The sequence below is a fragment of the Leucopleurus acutus genome, assembly GCF_964270905.1.
Source record: "Leucopleurus acutus genome assembly, chromosome: 11".
NCBI classification, from domain to species: domain Eukaryota; kingdom Metazoa; phylum Chordata; class Mammalia; order Artiodactyla; family Delphinidae; genus Leucopleurus; species Leucopleurus acutus.
The window spans coordinates 94,547,363-94,564,855 of record NC_139152.1 but is presented as its reverse complement, the minus strand read 5'-3'; the positions used below and the strand labels follow the sequence as shown (position 1 = coordinate 94,564,855).

The 17,493-nt window shown below is 49.1% G+C and overlaps 1 protein-coding gene across 1 annotated transcript; it reads left to right on the top strand.

Annotated features, from left to right (window-relative positions):
- Positions 1–5,257: 5,257 nt before the first annotated feature.
- LOC309968966 (activating signal cointegrator 1 complex subunit 2-like) lies at positions 5,258–7,665 on the top strand (the record flags this gene model as incomplete). Its single annotated transcript, XM_082850466.1, is given in 5 exon segments — positions 5,258–5,329; positions 5,654–5,854; positions 5,858–6,505; positions 6,509–7,119; positions 7,182–7,665. Coding segments are annotated over 4 exon segments (1,842 nt in total). The 5' UTR covers positions 5,258–5,329; positions 5,654–5,755.
- Between the last annotated feature and the right edge of the window lie 9,828 nt (positions 7,666–17,493).

The following is a 17,493-nucleotide window of genomic DNA, read 5'->3' as shown; positions in this document are numbered from 1 at the left end:
GGGAAAGAGAAAGTAAAGATGCCAGAGAGAGGGGGATGGGACAGACCCTGGCAGAAGACAGCAGGACAAAGCCTTGCTCCCATTGGGGGAGGGGCGGGCTGGAGCCCTCTCCACCCCACCCCTGCACCCAGCCCAAATCTGCACCTGGCTCTACACTCGCCTGTTGAATGAATGGAGACAATGAGAAAGTATGGACCTTGGATCAGGACTCCTTATTTTCTCCTGGCACAGCCAGAAGTGAGGGGACAGATGTGCTTTGAATTCCTACTTCTGTGCTCGGTCCTCGGCAAGAGTCCCTTCAGCCTTCGCGTGGCAGAGAGAGGGCATGCTTGCACGAAGGCTCTCTTTATAAGGACACTAATCCCCTCAGGGGGTTCCCATCCTCATGACCTCATCTAAACCCCATCACCCAAAGGTCCCACCTCCAAATTCCATCACACTGGGGGTTAGGGCTGCAACAGAGTAGAACAAACCTGACTTCGTATTGAATATATGCCTTTACCTCTAACCCTTGTGCTCTGTTGCCTGTGCTTAGTCATGCTAGCTCTGCACCTTTATACAAGAATGTTGCCTAGAATCTCCCATGGATTCAGGCTCTGGGTCCCACTCTTTAGAGCAGGGGTGGCAAATTATGGCCCCAGGCTAACCACCTGATTTTTTGTAAATAACATTTTATTGGGACTCAAGAAAGAAAGGGGAAGTCAGGGAGTTCCCTGGCGATCTAATGATTAGGGTTTGGCACTTCCATTGCTGTGGCCCGGGTTCAATGCCTGGTCAGGGAACTGAGATTCCCACAAGCCTTGTGGTATGGCCAAAAAAAAAAAGGGGAAGCAGAATCAATCAATAAATGTTACTTCAAACACACACACACATGCACACACACACCACACACACACACAAGAATGTTGCCTAGAGCCTGGAATATAGCTGATAGCCCATTCTCTAGCCTCTGACCTTTAAAGACACACTTTTCCATTCAGATAGAGATAAAAAGTTGCAGAACAGGGGCTTCCCTGGTGGTGCAATGGTTGAGAGTCCGCCTGCCGATGTAGGGGACACGGGTTCGTGCCCCGGTCCGGGAAGATCCCACATGCCGCGGAGCCGCTGGGCCAGTGAGCCATGGCCGCTGAGCCTGCACGTCCGCAACGGGAGAGGCCACAACAGTGAGAGGAAAAAAAAAAAAAAAGTTGCAGGACAGAAAGTAACAATTATCTTGTTGGAGGTTTATTGGGAACATTGTGACCAGACCTACCTGGACAGCTGCAAGAACAAAAGATTCCTGCAACGACCAGCCACACCCCCTCCCCTTTTATTTATTTATTTAACTTATGCTTAGTATTTAATGGTAATTTAAATGTAAGTGCAATAAAAAGTGAAAAACTGAAAAAAAAAAGAATTCCATTGTGTATATTTACATAATAATGTATGTTATCAATCACTTCAGGAGCAGATTTAAGTTGTAATCACTCACATCCTTGAGCTAGATCCTAATCCTATATCTTTACATCCTAAGTCTTTGAGCACCTACTTCATTGTTTCTCTTTTGTTCTCAATGTCCTGTCTAGGGAATACTTTTTTTTTTTTTGCAGTACGCGGGCCTCTCACTGTTGTGGCCTCTTCCGTTGCGGAGCACAGGCTCCGGACGCGCAGGCTCAGCGGCCATGGCTCACGGGCCCAGCCGCTCCGCGGCATGTGGGATCCTCCCAGACCGGGGCACGAACCCGTGTCCCCTGCATCGGCAGGCGGATTCTCAACCACTGCGCCACCAGGGAAGCCCTAGGGAATCCTTTGAAACCCATACCCTTAACCACAGTATTAAGATCCTCCAATAAGCAGGGATTAGATGTGTAAGAGAATTTGGAGGGAAACACCTCTAAGGGAACAATGGGGAGGGAGCCAGAGCAAAGGGGAGAGCTGGTGATGGTAAAGGAGCAGGGAAGCAAGGAAGTTTCAATAGAAAGCATGTTGGAGTGCAATGCAGTTAAGAGCATTTTCTCTAGGTCAGTGGGGAAACCTCAAGCCAAAGTTACCTGTCAGAGGAGTTTCGTGTCTCACAGCAACAGGCCTGCCATACCCCCCATCTCCTCAGTCAGTGGCCGGGAGCAGCCTGGAGGAAATGTGGTGGATTCATAACGCAGCAGTCCGAGCTGTCAGGATTATGCTTGGAGATCTGAGATGCACGTTCTCATGGCTGCCACAAACACCATCTGTGCTCTACAAAAACTTGGTACTATTCATTCATTGGTTCCTGACACATCGAGGGCACAAATAGAGCACCATGTGGTGCTTGCATCCTAGTAATTGGCCTCAGTTTGAGTGGATCATCACAAATAATTTTTTAGAAATTAGAAACAGAAATAGATTTCCAGACTCTTGAGGAAGATCTTCAAGGTATGGCTTCATTATCTTGTTTGAAATTATTTTTCAGGTTCTAAGGTAAATTCAAAGCTAAATACTAAATGGGGTTTGAGTTCTTCCTCACTGCGTAGACCCAGTCCTGTATTCATATCACTTGATGCAGATAATCTGGGTGAGTTTTACATAATAAATGAAAGTCTAGAACCTGAAACAGTAACTGTCATTTCTAAAAAATGTTTGAGAGCGAGAACACCCCCTCCCCTTTTAGTATTAAAGAAGCCTGAATTCTAACTTGGGTAAGATGGTTCTTCGGGACACTAGTCCACCATCTTCTCGGTCTGCTGGCTTTCCAAATAAAGTCACTATTCTTTGCCCCAACACCTCATCTCTCAATTTATTGGCATGTCCTGTGGTGAGCAGTACAAGTTTGGACTCGGTAACAGGGCTTCAACATACAAATTTGCACACAAATGTTCATTGTGCACAGGTGGCACAGACCTTTAGCCCATAGCAGGCCGTGCCCAACAGGATTCCTTTGTTTGCCTCCTGGACAATGATGATTTATCACTGCTCTCAGTAGCGCAGGTGCTGCCTCACACCCAGAGCTGAAACTCTGGTGCATATGCCTTTCCAGAAGTCGTGTTCACTGCTACCTCACGGGAGGCCCGGAATGTGGGTAATTTTAGCTGGGCTGTTGCTGCCCTTAGCAGGATCTAGATCTCCTAGTGGAAGTAAAATGACATGCTTGGCACTCACTGCCAAGTGGCTTTCTAAAGCTCTTGTGCGAACAGACACCTCCAGGAGAAATAAAAAGTGTTACCATTTCCCATATCTTCACCAATACTGGTATTATAAGACCTCTCAGTTCCCAACCTTCTGGAATGTGAAAAGCTATCTCATTGAGGTTTTATTTTATACTTTCCTGATTTCTAGTGAGGCCAAGTGTCTTTTCTTTCTTTTCTTTTCTTTTTTTTAAAATATATTTATTTATTTACTTATTTGGCTGCACTGGGTCTTAGTTGCGGCACATGGGATCTTCGCTGCCACGTGCAGGATCTTCGCTGTGGCATGCGGGATCTTTTAGTTGCAGCAGGCGGGCTCTTAGTTGTGGCATGCACGTGGGATCTAGTTCCCTGACCAGGGATCAAACCCGGGCCCCCTGCATTGGGAGCTCGGAGTCTTAACCACTGGACCACCAGGGAAGTCCCCCAAGCGTCTTTTCATATTTTTCTGTCCCTTCCATTTTCTTCTTTTATAGAATTGTTGGCTCCATCCTTTGTATATTTTTCTAGTAGGAAGTTTTCTTTCCTTATTGCTTTATAAGAATTTTTTGATATTCTGCATAGTAATCCTTTGTCAGTTATATACATCTCAAATACTCTCTTCCAATCTGAGATAAGGCTCTTAGTTTATGAAGTCTTTCCATGTGTAGCTGTTTTAATTTTTAATGTTTTCAAATGTAAACATTTTTCCATGTACTTGTTTGATATAACATAGATAATTAATTTTTAATTTTGTATATGGAAAGCCAATATAAGAACAATTTAATGAATATCTATCCATGTCCCCCTGTCCTATGTGTAATGATGCAAACTTATTTAATGTGTGTGTGTGTGTTTAGGCTGTCTCTGAATTCTCTCATCTGCTCCCTTGTCTAAGCCTGTGCGACTACCATATTGTTCTCCTTATGTCTTTCTAGTACTCTTAATACCTGCTATGGAGATCCATCTTGCCTTCTTACTCCTTGAAATTGTATTGACCCCTTATAGATCCATATGAATTTATGGACAAAACTTTTCATGTTCCATGAAAAATCCCAGTATCAATGGGGAAGGATAGACATATTTGTGGCATTGAATCTTTCCATCCATTAACATGGTATGTACCTCAATTTATCCAGGTCTTCTTTGATGTTTTCCATAAGTCTTATACTTTTTCATAAAGATCTTACACATTTTGTCAGGTTTATTTCTAGTAAACTTTTTTGGCGATATTGTAGACTTCATCTACCTTTATACTTTTGTTTGTTGCAAGTACCTGGGAACACGATTAATTTTTCTAAATTGAACTTGGATCTAACCCAACCTTGCTAAGAACTTGCTTACTATTTCTAGTAGTTTCTGTTCTTTTCCAATCCCTGAAGCTCTTATTTCTAATTGTGGTCCTGGGACACCGGCTTGGACCACTGTACGGCACTGAGCAGCTTCATAAGGGGCATGCTGTGTCCTTCCAGTTTAAAGAAAATTCTTTTTTTTTTTTTTGGCTGCTGCCATGCGGCATGTGGGCTCCTTATTTCTCTGACCAGGGATCAAACCCACGCGCCCTGCAGTGGAAGCACGGAGTCTTAATCACTGGACCACCAGGGAAGTCCCAAGAAAATTCTTCTAAGACAGGGAAATAAAAATTACAAGTTCTGGGCTTCCCTGGTGGCGCAGTGGTTGAGAATCCGCCTGCCGATGCAGGGGACACGGGTTTGTGCTCCGGTATGGGAGGATCCCACATGCCGCGGAGCGGCTGGGCCCGTGAGCCATGGCCGCTAAGCCTGCGTGTCCGGAGCCTGTGCTCCGCGACAGGAGAGGCCACAACAGTGAGAGGCCCGCGTACCGCAAAAAAAAAAAAAAAAAAAAATACAAGTCCTGTATTCTTTAAGGCTTCCTTGGCTTGAATATTTGTTTGCTAACTGTTTAATTATGATTTTTTGCATCTATGTTTATAAATAAATATGGCTATAATTTTTCTTTCTCATGTTCTTTGTATTCAGTTTTAAAATCAAGATTATTGTGGACCCCGGAAGTGCCGGCGCTGTGGGAGCTGTCACCGTGGACCATGGCGGCGGCGGCGGCAGTACAGCACCGGCAGTGGAGCCGCCGGGGAGGGTCAATGCAGCACAGTGCCAGCTCTGCCCCTGGACCAACTCCAGATCACCCGCAAGGACCTGAAGACAGGCAAGCTGAGGACTTCACCAGCGCTGACCTGGAAGTGGGTGGACTGTGGTTGACAACAGCTGAGACGCAGCCCGGCCTTCTTCCTATTATCACAACCACCACCACCACCACCACCACCACCCCGCGGAGAAAGCAGCCCTTATGTAGTCAGAGGAGAAAACTGAGCTCATCTTCTCTTCTTGGTGAACAAACACCCTGAGCAGAAGGCAGGCCGGTATCTTGCATTATACAAACCGCCCCCTAAAGACAACATTCCCACCCTAGGGCAGGAGTACTTGGAACGCACCACCTTCGTAGCCAATGACCTCGACTGGCTCCTGGCCCTGCCTCACGATAAACTCTGGTGCCAGGTTGTCTTCGACGAGACCCTGCAGAAGTGCCTGGACTCCTACCTGCACTGTGTCCCCCGAAAGTTCGACCAGCTGGTGGCCTCAGCCCCTGAGGCCGTTGACATGGAGAAGCACCTCCGCCGAAGTGTTTTTCTCGCCTTCCTTCGCGTGTCCACTCGCAAGGAATCCAAAGATCACTTCATTTCCCCCTCTGCTTTTGGATAAATCCTCTACAACAACTTCCAGTTTGACATCCCAAAGATCCTGGACCTCTGCGTGCTCTTTGGAAAAGGCAACTCCCCGCTGCTGCAGAAGATGATAGGAAACATCTTTATCCAACAGCCAAGTTACTATAATGACCTGGATGAAAGCATGCCCACCATCCTTCAGGTCTCCAGCAATATCCTCCAGCACTGTGGTTTGCAAGGGGACGGGGCCTGCACCACACCCCAGAAGCTTGAGGAGAGGGGCCGGCTGACCCCCAGCGACGTGCCTCTCCTGGAATTAAAGGACATCGTTCTCTACCTTTGTGATACCTGCACCACACTCTGGGCCTTTCCGGATATCTTCCCTTTGGCTTGCCCAACCTTCCAGAAACACGACTTCTGTTACAGGCTAGCTTCCTTTTACGAAATAGCAATTCCCAAACTGGAGTCTGCAATTAAGAAGAGGAGGCTTGAAGATAGCGAGCTGCTAGGTGACCTGTGGCAGAGGCTCTCTCATTCCAGGAAGAAGCTACTGGAGATTTTTCACATCCTCCTGAAGCAGATCTGCCTTCTCCCAGTCCTAGAAAGCAGCTGTGACAACATTCAGGGCTTCACTGAAGAGTTCCTTCAGATCTTCAGCTCCTTGCTGCAGGAGAAGAGGTTTCTCTGAGACTCTGATGCACTCTTCCCTGTGGCCAATGACGTCAGCCTGTTGCAGCAGTCCTCAGCCTTGGATGAGTCTCGGACCGCCTACAACCTCCAGGCAGTCGAGAGTGCATGGGAAGGGGTGGACCGAAGGAAAGCCACCGATGCCAAAGACCCACCGGTGGCTGAGAATCCTAACGGGGTCGTGGAGGCGGCAGAGGCGGTCAGCAGACCGTCATCGCTTCCCCAGGACTCGGAGGAAGAGGAGTGCCTGGGGGCAGCGGCTGCTCCAGGCCCCGCCGCGTGCGGCGTGGAGCTGGACTCACTCATCTCCCAGGTGAAGGACCCGCTGCCAGACCTCGGCGAGGGCTTCATCGTGGCCTGCCTGGAGCACTACAGCTATGACGCGGCGCAGGTGATCAACAACATCCTGGAGGGGCGGCTGGCCCCTGCCCTCGGCCAGCTGGACCGCGGCCTAGACAGACAGGTGAAGCCAGACCCAGCGCCCCTGCTGACGTCTCGTCACAACATCTCCCAGAATGTTGAGTTGGACGTGTTCAGCAGGGACTCAGTGGACCTGAGCCGGGTACACAAGGGCAGGAGGAAGGCAGCGACAGGCCCTTTACCATCCCTCAGGTGCTGAGAACCAAAGTGCACCATCCCTCAGGTGCGGAGAACCAAAGTGCACCACCCCTCAGGTGCGGAGAACCAAAGTGCACCATCCCTCAGGTGCTGAGAACCAAAGAGGAGGACGAGGACCCCAAGCCCGACCATCTTGTGCAGGACCCTGCAGTGCTGCGGGAAAAAGCAGAAGCCAGGTGCATGGCCTTCCTGGTCAGGAAGGGGTACCGGCATGACAGCTCAGCAGCAGTGGCTGGCAGCCCCCGGGGCCACGGGCAGAGCTGGGAGACAACACAGGAGCGCAGGAGGAAAGAAGCCAGCAAGCCACACGAGCCAACCACAACCGGAGAGCCATGGCTGACCGCAAAAGAAGCTAAGGCAGGATTCCAACCTGAGGCCGCTGCGCCAGGGCCAGCCGGACCTGCCAGGCTGAGGTACCATAGCCTGGGGCTTCCTCGCCAGTTGGCCCCCTGCCAGGCCACAAGTTCAAGTCTACCCCTCGACAGCCTCAACTTCACAGCCCCTGAGAAGGCCGCCTCGTCGTCTGCCAGCCGGCCGTGAGCGCCTTCCTGCAGAACACACAGTGCCTTTATCCACAGCGGAGGAACCGTGCGGCCAGCGCGCAGGTGCAAGGGACGGGGTTGGAGCCCCAAGGCCAGTCCCCAAACCTCGTGCAGCCGGACAGCACATCCCTTTCTCCCTGGACGGCAGGAAACCTGTGTATTCAAAAACAAAAACAAAAAACACACAAAAGCCCTGCAAATAAAGTTTTTGACCCTTTCAAAAAAAAAAAATCAAGATTATTGTAACTGCCCAAAATCAATTGGAGGAGGTTTACGTTTTTCCTATTTCTTGAGAAACTTTAGTTCTGATCCTTATAGGGTTGATTGAACTCAGCATAAAACCTCCTGGGCTGGTAACATGATATGGTTGTTTATGTGGACATTTTAACTAATAATTGCATTTCTTTAATGGTTTAGGGTTAACGCATATGTTCTATTTCTTTTTTTTTTTTAATAAATCTATCCATCTATCTATCTATCTATTTATTTATTTATTTTGGCTGCGTTGGGTCTTTGTTGCTGCGTGCAGACTTTCCCTAGTTGTGGTGAGCGGCCGCTACTCTTCGTTGTGGTGCGCGGGCTTCTCACTGCCGTGGCTTCTCTTGTTGGGGAGCACGGACTCTAGGTGCGTGGGCTTCAGTAGCTGTGGTGCACAGACTTAGTTGCTCTGCGGCATGTGGGATCTTCCCGGACCAGGGCTCGAACCCATGTCCCCTGCATTGGCAGGCTGGGATTCTTAACCACTGAGCCACCAGGGAAGTCCCTGTTCTATTTCTTTTGGTATCATTGCTATTTTTTTTCTAGAAAGTTGTTCTTTCTGCCTAATTTTTCAGATTTATTGGCATAAGTGTGTTCACAGTATTCTCTTCTGACTTTTTACACCTCTATAAAGGTATGGAGACTTTTTACAGTGTCTATAGTTATGATCCCATTTTATTCATAATGTATTTTTGCTTTCTCTTTTTTTGCAGAGCTCTTTCAGCTTCATCTGCTTCAAAGTACTAGGTTTCGACGTTAATCCTTTTGCTATTCCCTTTTCTTGACCTGACCACTTAAGCTTCAAATATCCATTTTTTTCTTTTCTAATACATGCATACGACACAAATTTTCTCTTAAGTACTGTTTTAACTATATTCCACAAATTTGCTTTCTATTGTTTTAAATAATCAATAAGTTCTAAATATGCCCAGTTTCCACTACAATTTTGTCTTTAACACATGAATTATCTATCAATGTGGTGGTCTAGGTGAAAGCAGGGATCTGACTCAAATCCTGATGACTTAGCTTGAACCCACTGGAAATCAATATCCAACTGTCTGTGGATACGAGGATCAATCAGGGCTCAGCCTTCATCATATCCCCAAGAAACAGATACATCTCACACAAAGCAGAAAGAACATTAAAATTTTACTAATATTCTTGGAAAGATGAAGGAGGAGAGTAACACTTCAGGGATGCATTAGTCAGGGTTCAACCACGAGTCGAGCTACGATATATACATTTCATATAAGGACTTCTCTTTTTTCCAGCTTTATTGCGGTATAATTCACAAATACAATTGTATTTATTTATAATATACAACATGATGACTTGATATACATATACGTTGTAAAATGATGAGTACAATCAAGTTAACACATCTGTCACCTCACAGAATCAACTTTTGAATGGTAAGAACTCTTAAGATCTACTCTTAGCAAATTTCAAGTCTCCAATACAGTATTTTTTTTTTTTTTTTGCGGTACGCGGGCCTCTCACTGCTGTGGCCTCTCCCGTTGCGGAGCACAGGCTCCGGATGCGCAGGCTCAGCGGCCATGGCTCACGGGCCCAGCCGCTCCACGGCATGTGGGATCTTCCCGGACCCAGGCACGAACCCGTGTCCCCTGCATTGGCAGGCGGACTCTCAACCACTGCACCACCAGGGAAGCCCCCTTTTTAAAAAAATTTTATTTAATTAATCAATTTATTTATTTTTGGCTGTGTTGGGTCTTCATTGCTGAGCGTGGGCTTTCTCTAGTTGTGGCGAGCAGGGGCTACTCTTTGTTGTGGTGCATGGGCTTCTCACTGCGGTGGCTTCTCTTGTTGCGGAGCACTGGCTTTAGGTACATGGGCTTCAGTAGTTGTGGCACGTGGGCTCATTAGTTGTGGCTCACGGGCTCTAGAGCACAGGCTCAGTGGTTGTGGCACACGGGCTTAGTTGCTCCGCGGCATGTCGGATCTTCCTGGACCAGGGCTTGAACCCATGTCCCCTGCATTGGCAGGTGGATTCTTAACCACTGTGCCACCAGGGAAGTCCTCTTGATGAACACTTCGGTTGTTTCCATATCTTGGCCATTGTGAATAACGGTGCACTGAACATGGGACGTATCACAAAGCGATCTCTTTCTCTGACATACTGATTTCATTTCCTTCTGATATATACCCAGAGGTAGGATTACTGGATCACACGGTGCATATAAGGGTTTCTTACAGGACTCTGACTTTCTGCAGTTGTGGGGGCTAGTTAAGCAGTCTCCGTCAAGTGTTGTCTTATGTCTGATGCTGATGTCTGCAAGAAAGTATTTGGGAAGGAAGATGGATGTAAAGTGTGGGAGAGTAAGAATAAGCTGGAACCCTCAGGACAAGCTGTGGAGCACACGAGGGTAGACAGAAACCCATACAATCATTCTTGCCTCTGACTTTAGTGGTCTGGGTGTCCTGCTGAGGCCCTTCCTCTGGGAGCTAAAGATGCAGTATGCTGCTGGAGGGGGATGTGGGGAAACTCCTGGAAGCTGCAGGCCCAGCTGCTGCCTCACACCAGGGTGGTGAGTTGGGACAGCACACCAACAACACTTGAGCACCTAGAAAAGGTGCCAGGGGCCTGGTCCAAAACTACTGGGAAGGGAACTCTGGAAAACGTTGTTCGCCCTGGCCAAGCTCACACATTACAAAGCTACCACAAGGGGGCGGGATCCTGAGAATGTGGTTGGGATGGCATGGAATCTATAGGATTGACATTTTAACGTTAGTGAGCCCTCAGATCCACGAACATGGTACATCTCTCTATGTATTTAGGTCTTCTTTACCTTCTCTTAGTGGTGTTTTCAGTGTATGGGTCTTACACACCTTTTCCGAGATGATGTTTAATGCTCTGTTTTCAGAGACAGATTTCTAGTAATAGATCAGCAAACACTTCTATACTGCTTATTATGGGTCAGGCACTCTTCATAATACATGTAGATATAAATATAAACAAGCTCACCTGAGCCTCACAACCACCTATGAGGAAGTTCTACTACTGTCTCCATTTTACACTATAGGACTGAAGCACAGAGGGGCTAAGTAACTTGCCAGGTGTCATAATCCAGCAGGTGGTGGCGAGGCGATTGGAACCCAGGCAGCTGGCTCCAGAGCCCCTACTCCCACCATTACTCTATGCTACTTGGCAGTAGCTAGCAAGGTTCACACAAGAGTCCAACAGCACAGAAAACAAGACTGATGCTCTGAATGGAAGATTCGATCTTATGTTCAGACTTGTTGAACTAGTTCTTTGAACTACTTCTATGACACAGCAACGTCTCTCTCTCACAACTGCTGTGGGGGGGAGGGGTGTTTTCACCTCTGTCTTATATTATTCTGTATCAAGATGAGCAATTTTTTTAGAACAAGTCCATGGAACTTCATCTGTAGTGGAAAAGCCAGTAGCAGGTTGGTCGAGTCAACTTTTACAGGAAGAAAGGGAGTGAGAGGTGATAGGATTTCACTTAAAAAAGAGTTTAAAGCAAACATACTGTTTTCATCCTGTCCCTAGCGTACTGAGCAGGACCACCCCCCTACACACACACCAGCCATGTCCTCCACCTGCCCCTTTCTCGTCTGTAGAAAAACTTTAACCTCCTAGGCCTTTCCTGAGTTCCAAAGAATACATTTAATCAGAGAAGTGAGAAAATGCAGAAACAAAGGAAACCAGTCAAGCAAGAACAAGTAATACAATAGTTTAGCCATTAAACAAGGTCAAGGACCTTTAGTTCTTCCTCAAGGGCTCTAGATAATATTCTGAACCATATCCTTTGAGCTGTTTTTGCAGATACTGAAACCCCCACCCGTGAAAGATGTTAATTTCATGCTGACCACAAGCACGTAGACCCCAGACCGTTTGGAAGCAGAAGGTTGAGGGTGTTGAGTCCCAATTACCTCACCACCCACCAATCAGAAGAATATCCACGAGCTGATCACACACTGCACCACTCCCCTCCCTCACCTGGTCTTGAAAAAAATTTTCCCTGAAAGTCATTGGGGAGTTGGGGGGTGTTTTGAGCACTAGCTTCCTGGACTCCCTGCTTGCCACCTGCAATAAACGCTGCACTTTCCTTCACCACAACCTGGTGTCAGTAGACTGGCCTTCCTGTGCGTGGGCCAGTGAACCCAAGTTTGGTTTGGTAACACTAGTAATCAGGGAAATACAAATTAGGACCAATACAAGAGCTCCTTCCCACGTCGGATTGGGAAACATTGACGAGATTCTTTGAATGGACTCATGGGCAATGTTCTGGGGGAAAGAACACAGTTCTGATGAAGCAGGGCTCAGGCGGTCTCCATTCCCCTGATACCCCTCATGGCCTCCTGAGCTCAGCCATGGTCACTGTGCCCCTGGCCAATGCCCATCAACAACACAGCTGATGAAGAACGCAGTGGGATTCTATACAGCAATGAGAACTGATGATAAGAGGCAGAATGGGTGAACCGCAAACATAATTGAGTGACAGAAGGCAGACTCCAAAGGTTCTGGGGTGTGTGAGTGCGTTTATACAAAGCACAGAAAAAAGACGAACCAACCTATTGTGTTAGAAATCAGGAGAGTGTTTATCCTGGGGGAGACAGGGAGAGGGAGTGAGATGGGGCAGAATGTGGGTCCCCAGGGGCTGGACTTTTCTGTTTTATAATCTACCTGGGACATTCATTTTTGGAAATTGTGAATTTAGCTGTCTGTGCTTCACACCTTAATTAGAAACTTCCTTATAATCCCACTGCAGATGTGTTTGCATGCACATTTGTCCTTAGTTCATGGAGAAAGGTCTGGACAGGTACACTGGACAACTGTACCAGACAACATGTCTGGAGAGGGCTGGGTAGGATGAACACAGGGAATGGAAGAAGAGGAGATTTTCTTTCTAATTCTTTTGATTATAAGTTGCTTGAGTGTTTTACTAGAAGCCTATAATTTGGTTCATCTGTATAAAATATTTTTTAATACACAAGAATGGAGTCCCAGTAATTTTTATTTTTGTGGTAACTAATATACCCCACCATTATTTTAAGGACCGCCCCCCCCCCCCCAGACCCCGAGCTGAAGTGCAAGGACACAGCCTGTGACCAGAGGAGCTGAACTAAGGGCCAGATGGGCTCAGAGATGGAGTGAGCAGCTGTGTTGAGAGCAGGGTCTCAGGCCACTCTCTCAACAGATGTGCTGTCTTTCCCGAGACGGGCCGGGCTGGTTATCAGAGTGCCAAAGGACTGGGGCAGCTCCTCCAGTAGCAGCTGAACATGGGCTTTCTGCTCTAAAAGAGCAAAGGTGAACAACAGACTCCAAACTCTGTGGAGGCAGGGGGAAGGACAGCAAGACACAGGGAGACATTTGCTCATCTGCATTGACCCAGGGACTTGACTCAGGGTCCAGGGTGGCATTTCCAAGAAAGGCTTTTTCAGGCTATGGTCATGTGAGATGACTCATGCCGGGTCATCTTGGAGATGAAAGTCCCAGAGGGTGGAAGACGCTAAAGGCCTTGATTCATGCTGGGTCTGAGACAGACAAAGAGAAATGAAGCCTAATAACTAGGGAGGAACCTGGAAGGGAAGAGGCAGCCATGAGGGAGAAGAGGAGGAAAGTGAGGGGGAGAGGAGGAAGATAAAACACGCTGGGCAGATGAAGAGAAGCAAAAGGGGCCCAAGAGAGGAGAGAATGGAGGCAGGGAGGCTGAGGGAGGGAGGGAGGGACAGGGAAGAGGGGACAAAGCAGGGAGTGAAGCTGAAGTGAGCACACGGAGGACAGAATTGTCCCAGCTAAAAACTAGTTAAAAACAGTTTCCATCCTGTGGTGTTCCGTTTTAACTCACTCCCTCACTCCATATTGATTTTCACAAATGATTCCTTTCTTGTTAGATTCGTATCGTGCACCTGCTATTTTTCTCTTTTGAAACACTCCCTAACACTCCCTTCCTTTGCGAGCATTCTTCATTCCAGAGAGAAGGTCACAGTATGATAACCTCGGAGACCACCAGAGCCCGTCACGGGACCACCAGATGCCAACCTTGATGGTTTTGATATGTTCCGTGGATGAAGAAGGCGGGCCCTGCACCTACCCTGTTCCTTATCGACAACCCTGTTCCTTGAGGCTGATACTGTAAGACTCCTCACTTCCCCCTCCAAAAGGAGGACACAGACTTGAAGGCATTACCCTGGCAAAGCAATAAAGCTATTCTTTTCTACTTCACCTAAAACTCTGTCTCTGAGATTCAATTTGGCGCCGGTGTACAGAGGCCGGGTTTTGGCTACAGCAGAGAGGCTGCAGGAGCTTCGCAGAGAAAGGGAAAGCTACAGAAAGGAAGGTCTCCCCAGAAAGAGCGGAAGGTCCAGTGATGGGTAACCTGGTGAGGAGGGAGGGGCCCACGGGGAGGAGGGCGGCTCACCTTGGGCGTCCTCAAGCATCTGTGTGCAGACTGGGCCAGGCTCAAAGGCCTTCCCTGGGGGTCCACTAAGTCTTCCCAGCATCCCACAGACTGCGATGGCAGAGGAGACAGTCAGTTTCCACGAGGGGAGCAGAGGCCCTCCCTAACCCCCGCCACACAGACCCCTCTCCATTGCCTTACCCTCACCCAGAGATCCTTCTGGGACTTCCCTGGTGGCGCAGTGGTTAAGAATCCGCCTACTGGGCTTCCCTGGTGGCGCAGTGGTTGAGAGTCTGCCTGCCGATGCAGGGGACACGGGTTCGTGCCCCGGTCCGGGAAGATCCCACATGCCGCGGAGCGGCCGGGCCCGTGAGCCATGGCCGCTGAGCCTGTGCGTCTGGAGGCTGTGCTCCGCAATGGGAGAGGCCACCACAGTGAGAGGCCTGCGTACCGCAAAAAAAAAAAAAAAAAAAAAGAATCCGCTTACCAATGCAGGGGACACGGGTTCGAGCCCTGATCCGGGAAGATCCCACCTGCCGCGGAGCAGCTAAGCCTGTGCGCCACAACTACTGAGCCTGCGCTCTAGAACCCGCGAACCACAACTACTGAGCCCTCGTGCCACAACTACTGAAGCCCGTGCGCCTAGAGCCCGTGCTCCACAACAAGAGAAGCCACCGCAATGAGAAGCCCGCGCACCGCAACGAAGAGTAGCCCCAGGCTTGCTGCAATTAGGGAAAGCCCGCGCGCAGCAACGAAGACCCAGTGCAGCCAAAAAAAAAATGTCCTTCCCACGTGGATTCCGAATCTCGTCCCCAGTGTCACTTACAGTCCTAACCCAGGGTCCTCCCCCACGCTCCCCCTGAGGGCTGGCTGGGCCTTCCCACCAACCCCCACCGGGCAGCTGACCCCGGAGGCCCTGATCCTGTGAGGCCCAGCCCTGCGCAGGGTCCCAGCTCCTGCCATCTGCTGGAACGTCGCTGTAGTAGAGCTGGGGCTGCAGAGTCCTCAGGCCACGGTCGCTGTGCTCATCAGGAACGCAGTTGGGGTCTGAGCACATTCAGAACAAAGGCTCCAGGAAATGTACCATGGGCCCCGGCAGTGCCTCGTTGCTTCCAGCTTCTCCAGAATGTTCGAGGAGAATACGAAACACGTCTCCACACGGTGAGATTCCTATCAGATGGAAGGCCACCAAGCTCAGTGTTTTGGAAACCTGTTCTCTCCCACAGGGAAGAGAAGGCCGGTTCATTCATTGATTCCCTCACCTGTTCAACGGTAGCTCACTGAGCACCTACGCGCGGACACACTTCAGGCAGGAACCTGGGATACTAGGGTGGGCCAGGCACAGTCCTGCCCTCAAGGCAATCCCAGTCTGGATCCATAGTGACCCCCACCCTCTCCATCCCACAGACCCCCTCCTATATCTGCCTGTAGACACAGCAGCCTGGACTTTTGCCCCAGCAGCTACGTACAGGTGTCGCCCTGACACCTGCAGTCAAGTTGGGGTGGAACCAGGGGTAGTCATCAGTTAGCCATTAATAAATAAGAAACTGTAAACTGTCTTCACGGATCGAGCTTGCTTTAATTGTTCTTACAAAAACTTGCATGTATTCTAAGCTTAACATAGTCTAAACAGTAAGGTGTTTGCCCAAGTTTTTTTTTTAGGAATTTGGAGTCAGCTGTGTCCAGTTTGAGCTCAAGCCAGTTAAGATTGGTTAAGACCACTGACCCTCCAACTGGGCATGCGTGAGTGTCTGCTGGGAGACCTTTTGACATCAGAGGTGATGCCGAAAGCTCAGACTCCGTACACTGGTGCTGAATCAAATCTCGGAGACAGAATTTTGGGTGAAGTAGAAAAAAATAGCTTTATTGCTTTGCCAGGCTCCTGCCCTCGAAAATGTGTCCCAACCCGGGAGGAATTGGTGAGGAGTTTTTTTGTTTGTTTGCATTGGGTCTTCGTTGCTGTGCACGGGCTTTCTCTAGTTGCATCGAGCAGGGGCTGCTCTTGAGCAGGGGCTACTCTTCGTTGCCGTGCGTGGGCTTCTCACTGCAGTGGCTTTTCTTGTTGCAGAGCACGGGCTCTAGGCATGTGGGCTTTAGTAGCTGTGGTACGCCAGGGAAGCCCCTGGTGAGGAGTTTTATACCAATAGTTCAAGGGTGGGATTGCTGACAAGATTAGGGTCTGTGCAAGACCCGCTCCTGCAATTTGGCCTCAGGTAATCTCGAACAAGGACCCTGCCCCAAGGCTGCACTATTGCTTCTTGACGGCTCCTCCCTTGTCTCTGTATCCCCTCCCTCCTCTGATTAGCAACTGTTTGAACCCGCCCTTTGGAATTCAGTGAAGGTCATGGAGGCTGAACAGAAAGGCTCCCGTGCCCAGGGGCCCCACAGGGTTCTGCTTGGTTTCAGAGGGTCAAAAACTCCACCCTCAGTGGGAGCTGGTGCTGCCATCTTTGGACACTCTCCCCATGAAGACCCTGTAGCTTAGCTGCATCTGCTCAGAACGACAGTTACCTCGCCGCCTTCTTATCTCCAGTCACCTTTCGCCATGCTCCCCACGCCTCAGCTTTATCTCGTAAATACCCCAAGCCCTCATCATTTCTCCCATGTTCTCTCTTGGATGCCTCCTGAGTAAACCTCTTCTCTGCTGCAAACCTTGGCATCTCAGCCTTTGGCTCACTGTGCGTGGGGCAAGCAAACCTTGTTGGGAGGCAACCATGCCCAGGGACAAGGCAGGACAGAAAGGGGAGGATGTACTGCAGGTAGCCATGATGGCAGCTCTGCTCCAGGGGCCGGTGGGAACCGCTCTGGCTAACTCGTGGGCTGGTCTTGGTCACACTAAGCATTGTGGAGTGTTCTGAGAGGCACCCCAGGACCCAGGTTTTCATCGTTGTTGTCTCCACACAGCTCCACACTGCCAGCATCTTTGGTAAACTTAGTGGGAGGAAAGGTGTACAATCAAGAAAATCCCACCCAGAGCTTCACCTTTGAAACCAGGTAGGACCCTGTGGGTCTCCTGGGCATGAGCCTTTCTGTTTAGCCTCCATGACCTTCCCTACGTTCCAAAGGGCAGGTTCAAATAGTCACTAATCAGGGAAGAGAAGAGATGCAGAGACAAGGGAGGAACAGCCAACAACGATAGTGTAGCCTTGGGGAAGTGTCCTGGTTCCACATCAAGGGATACA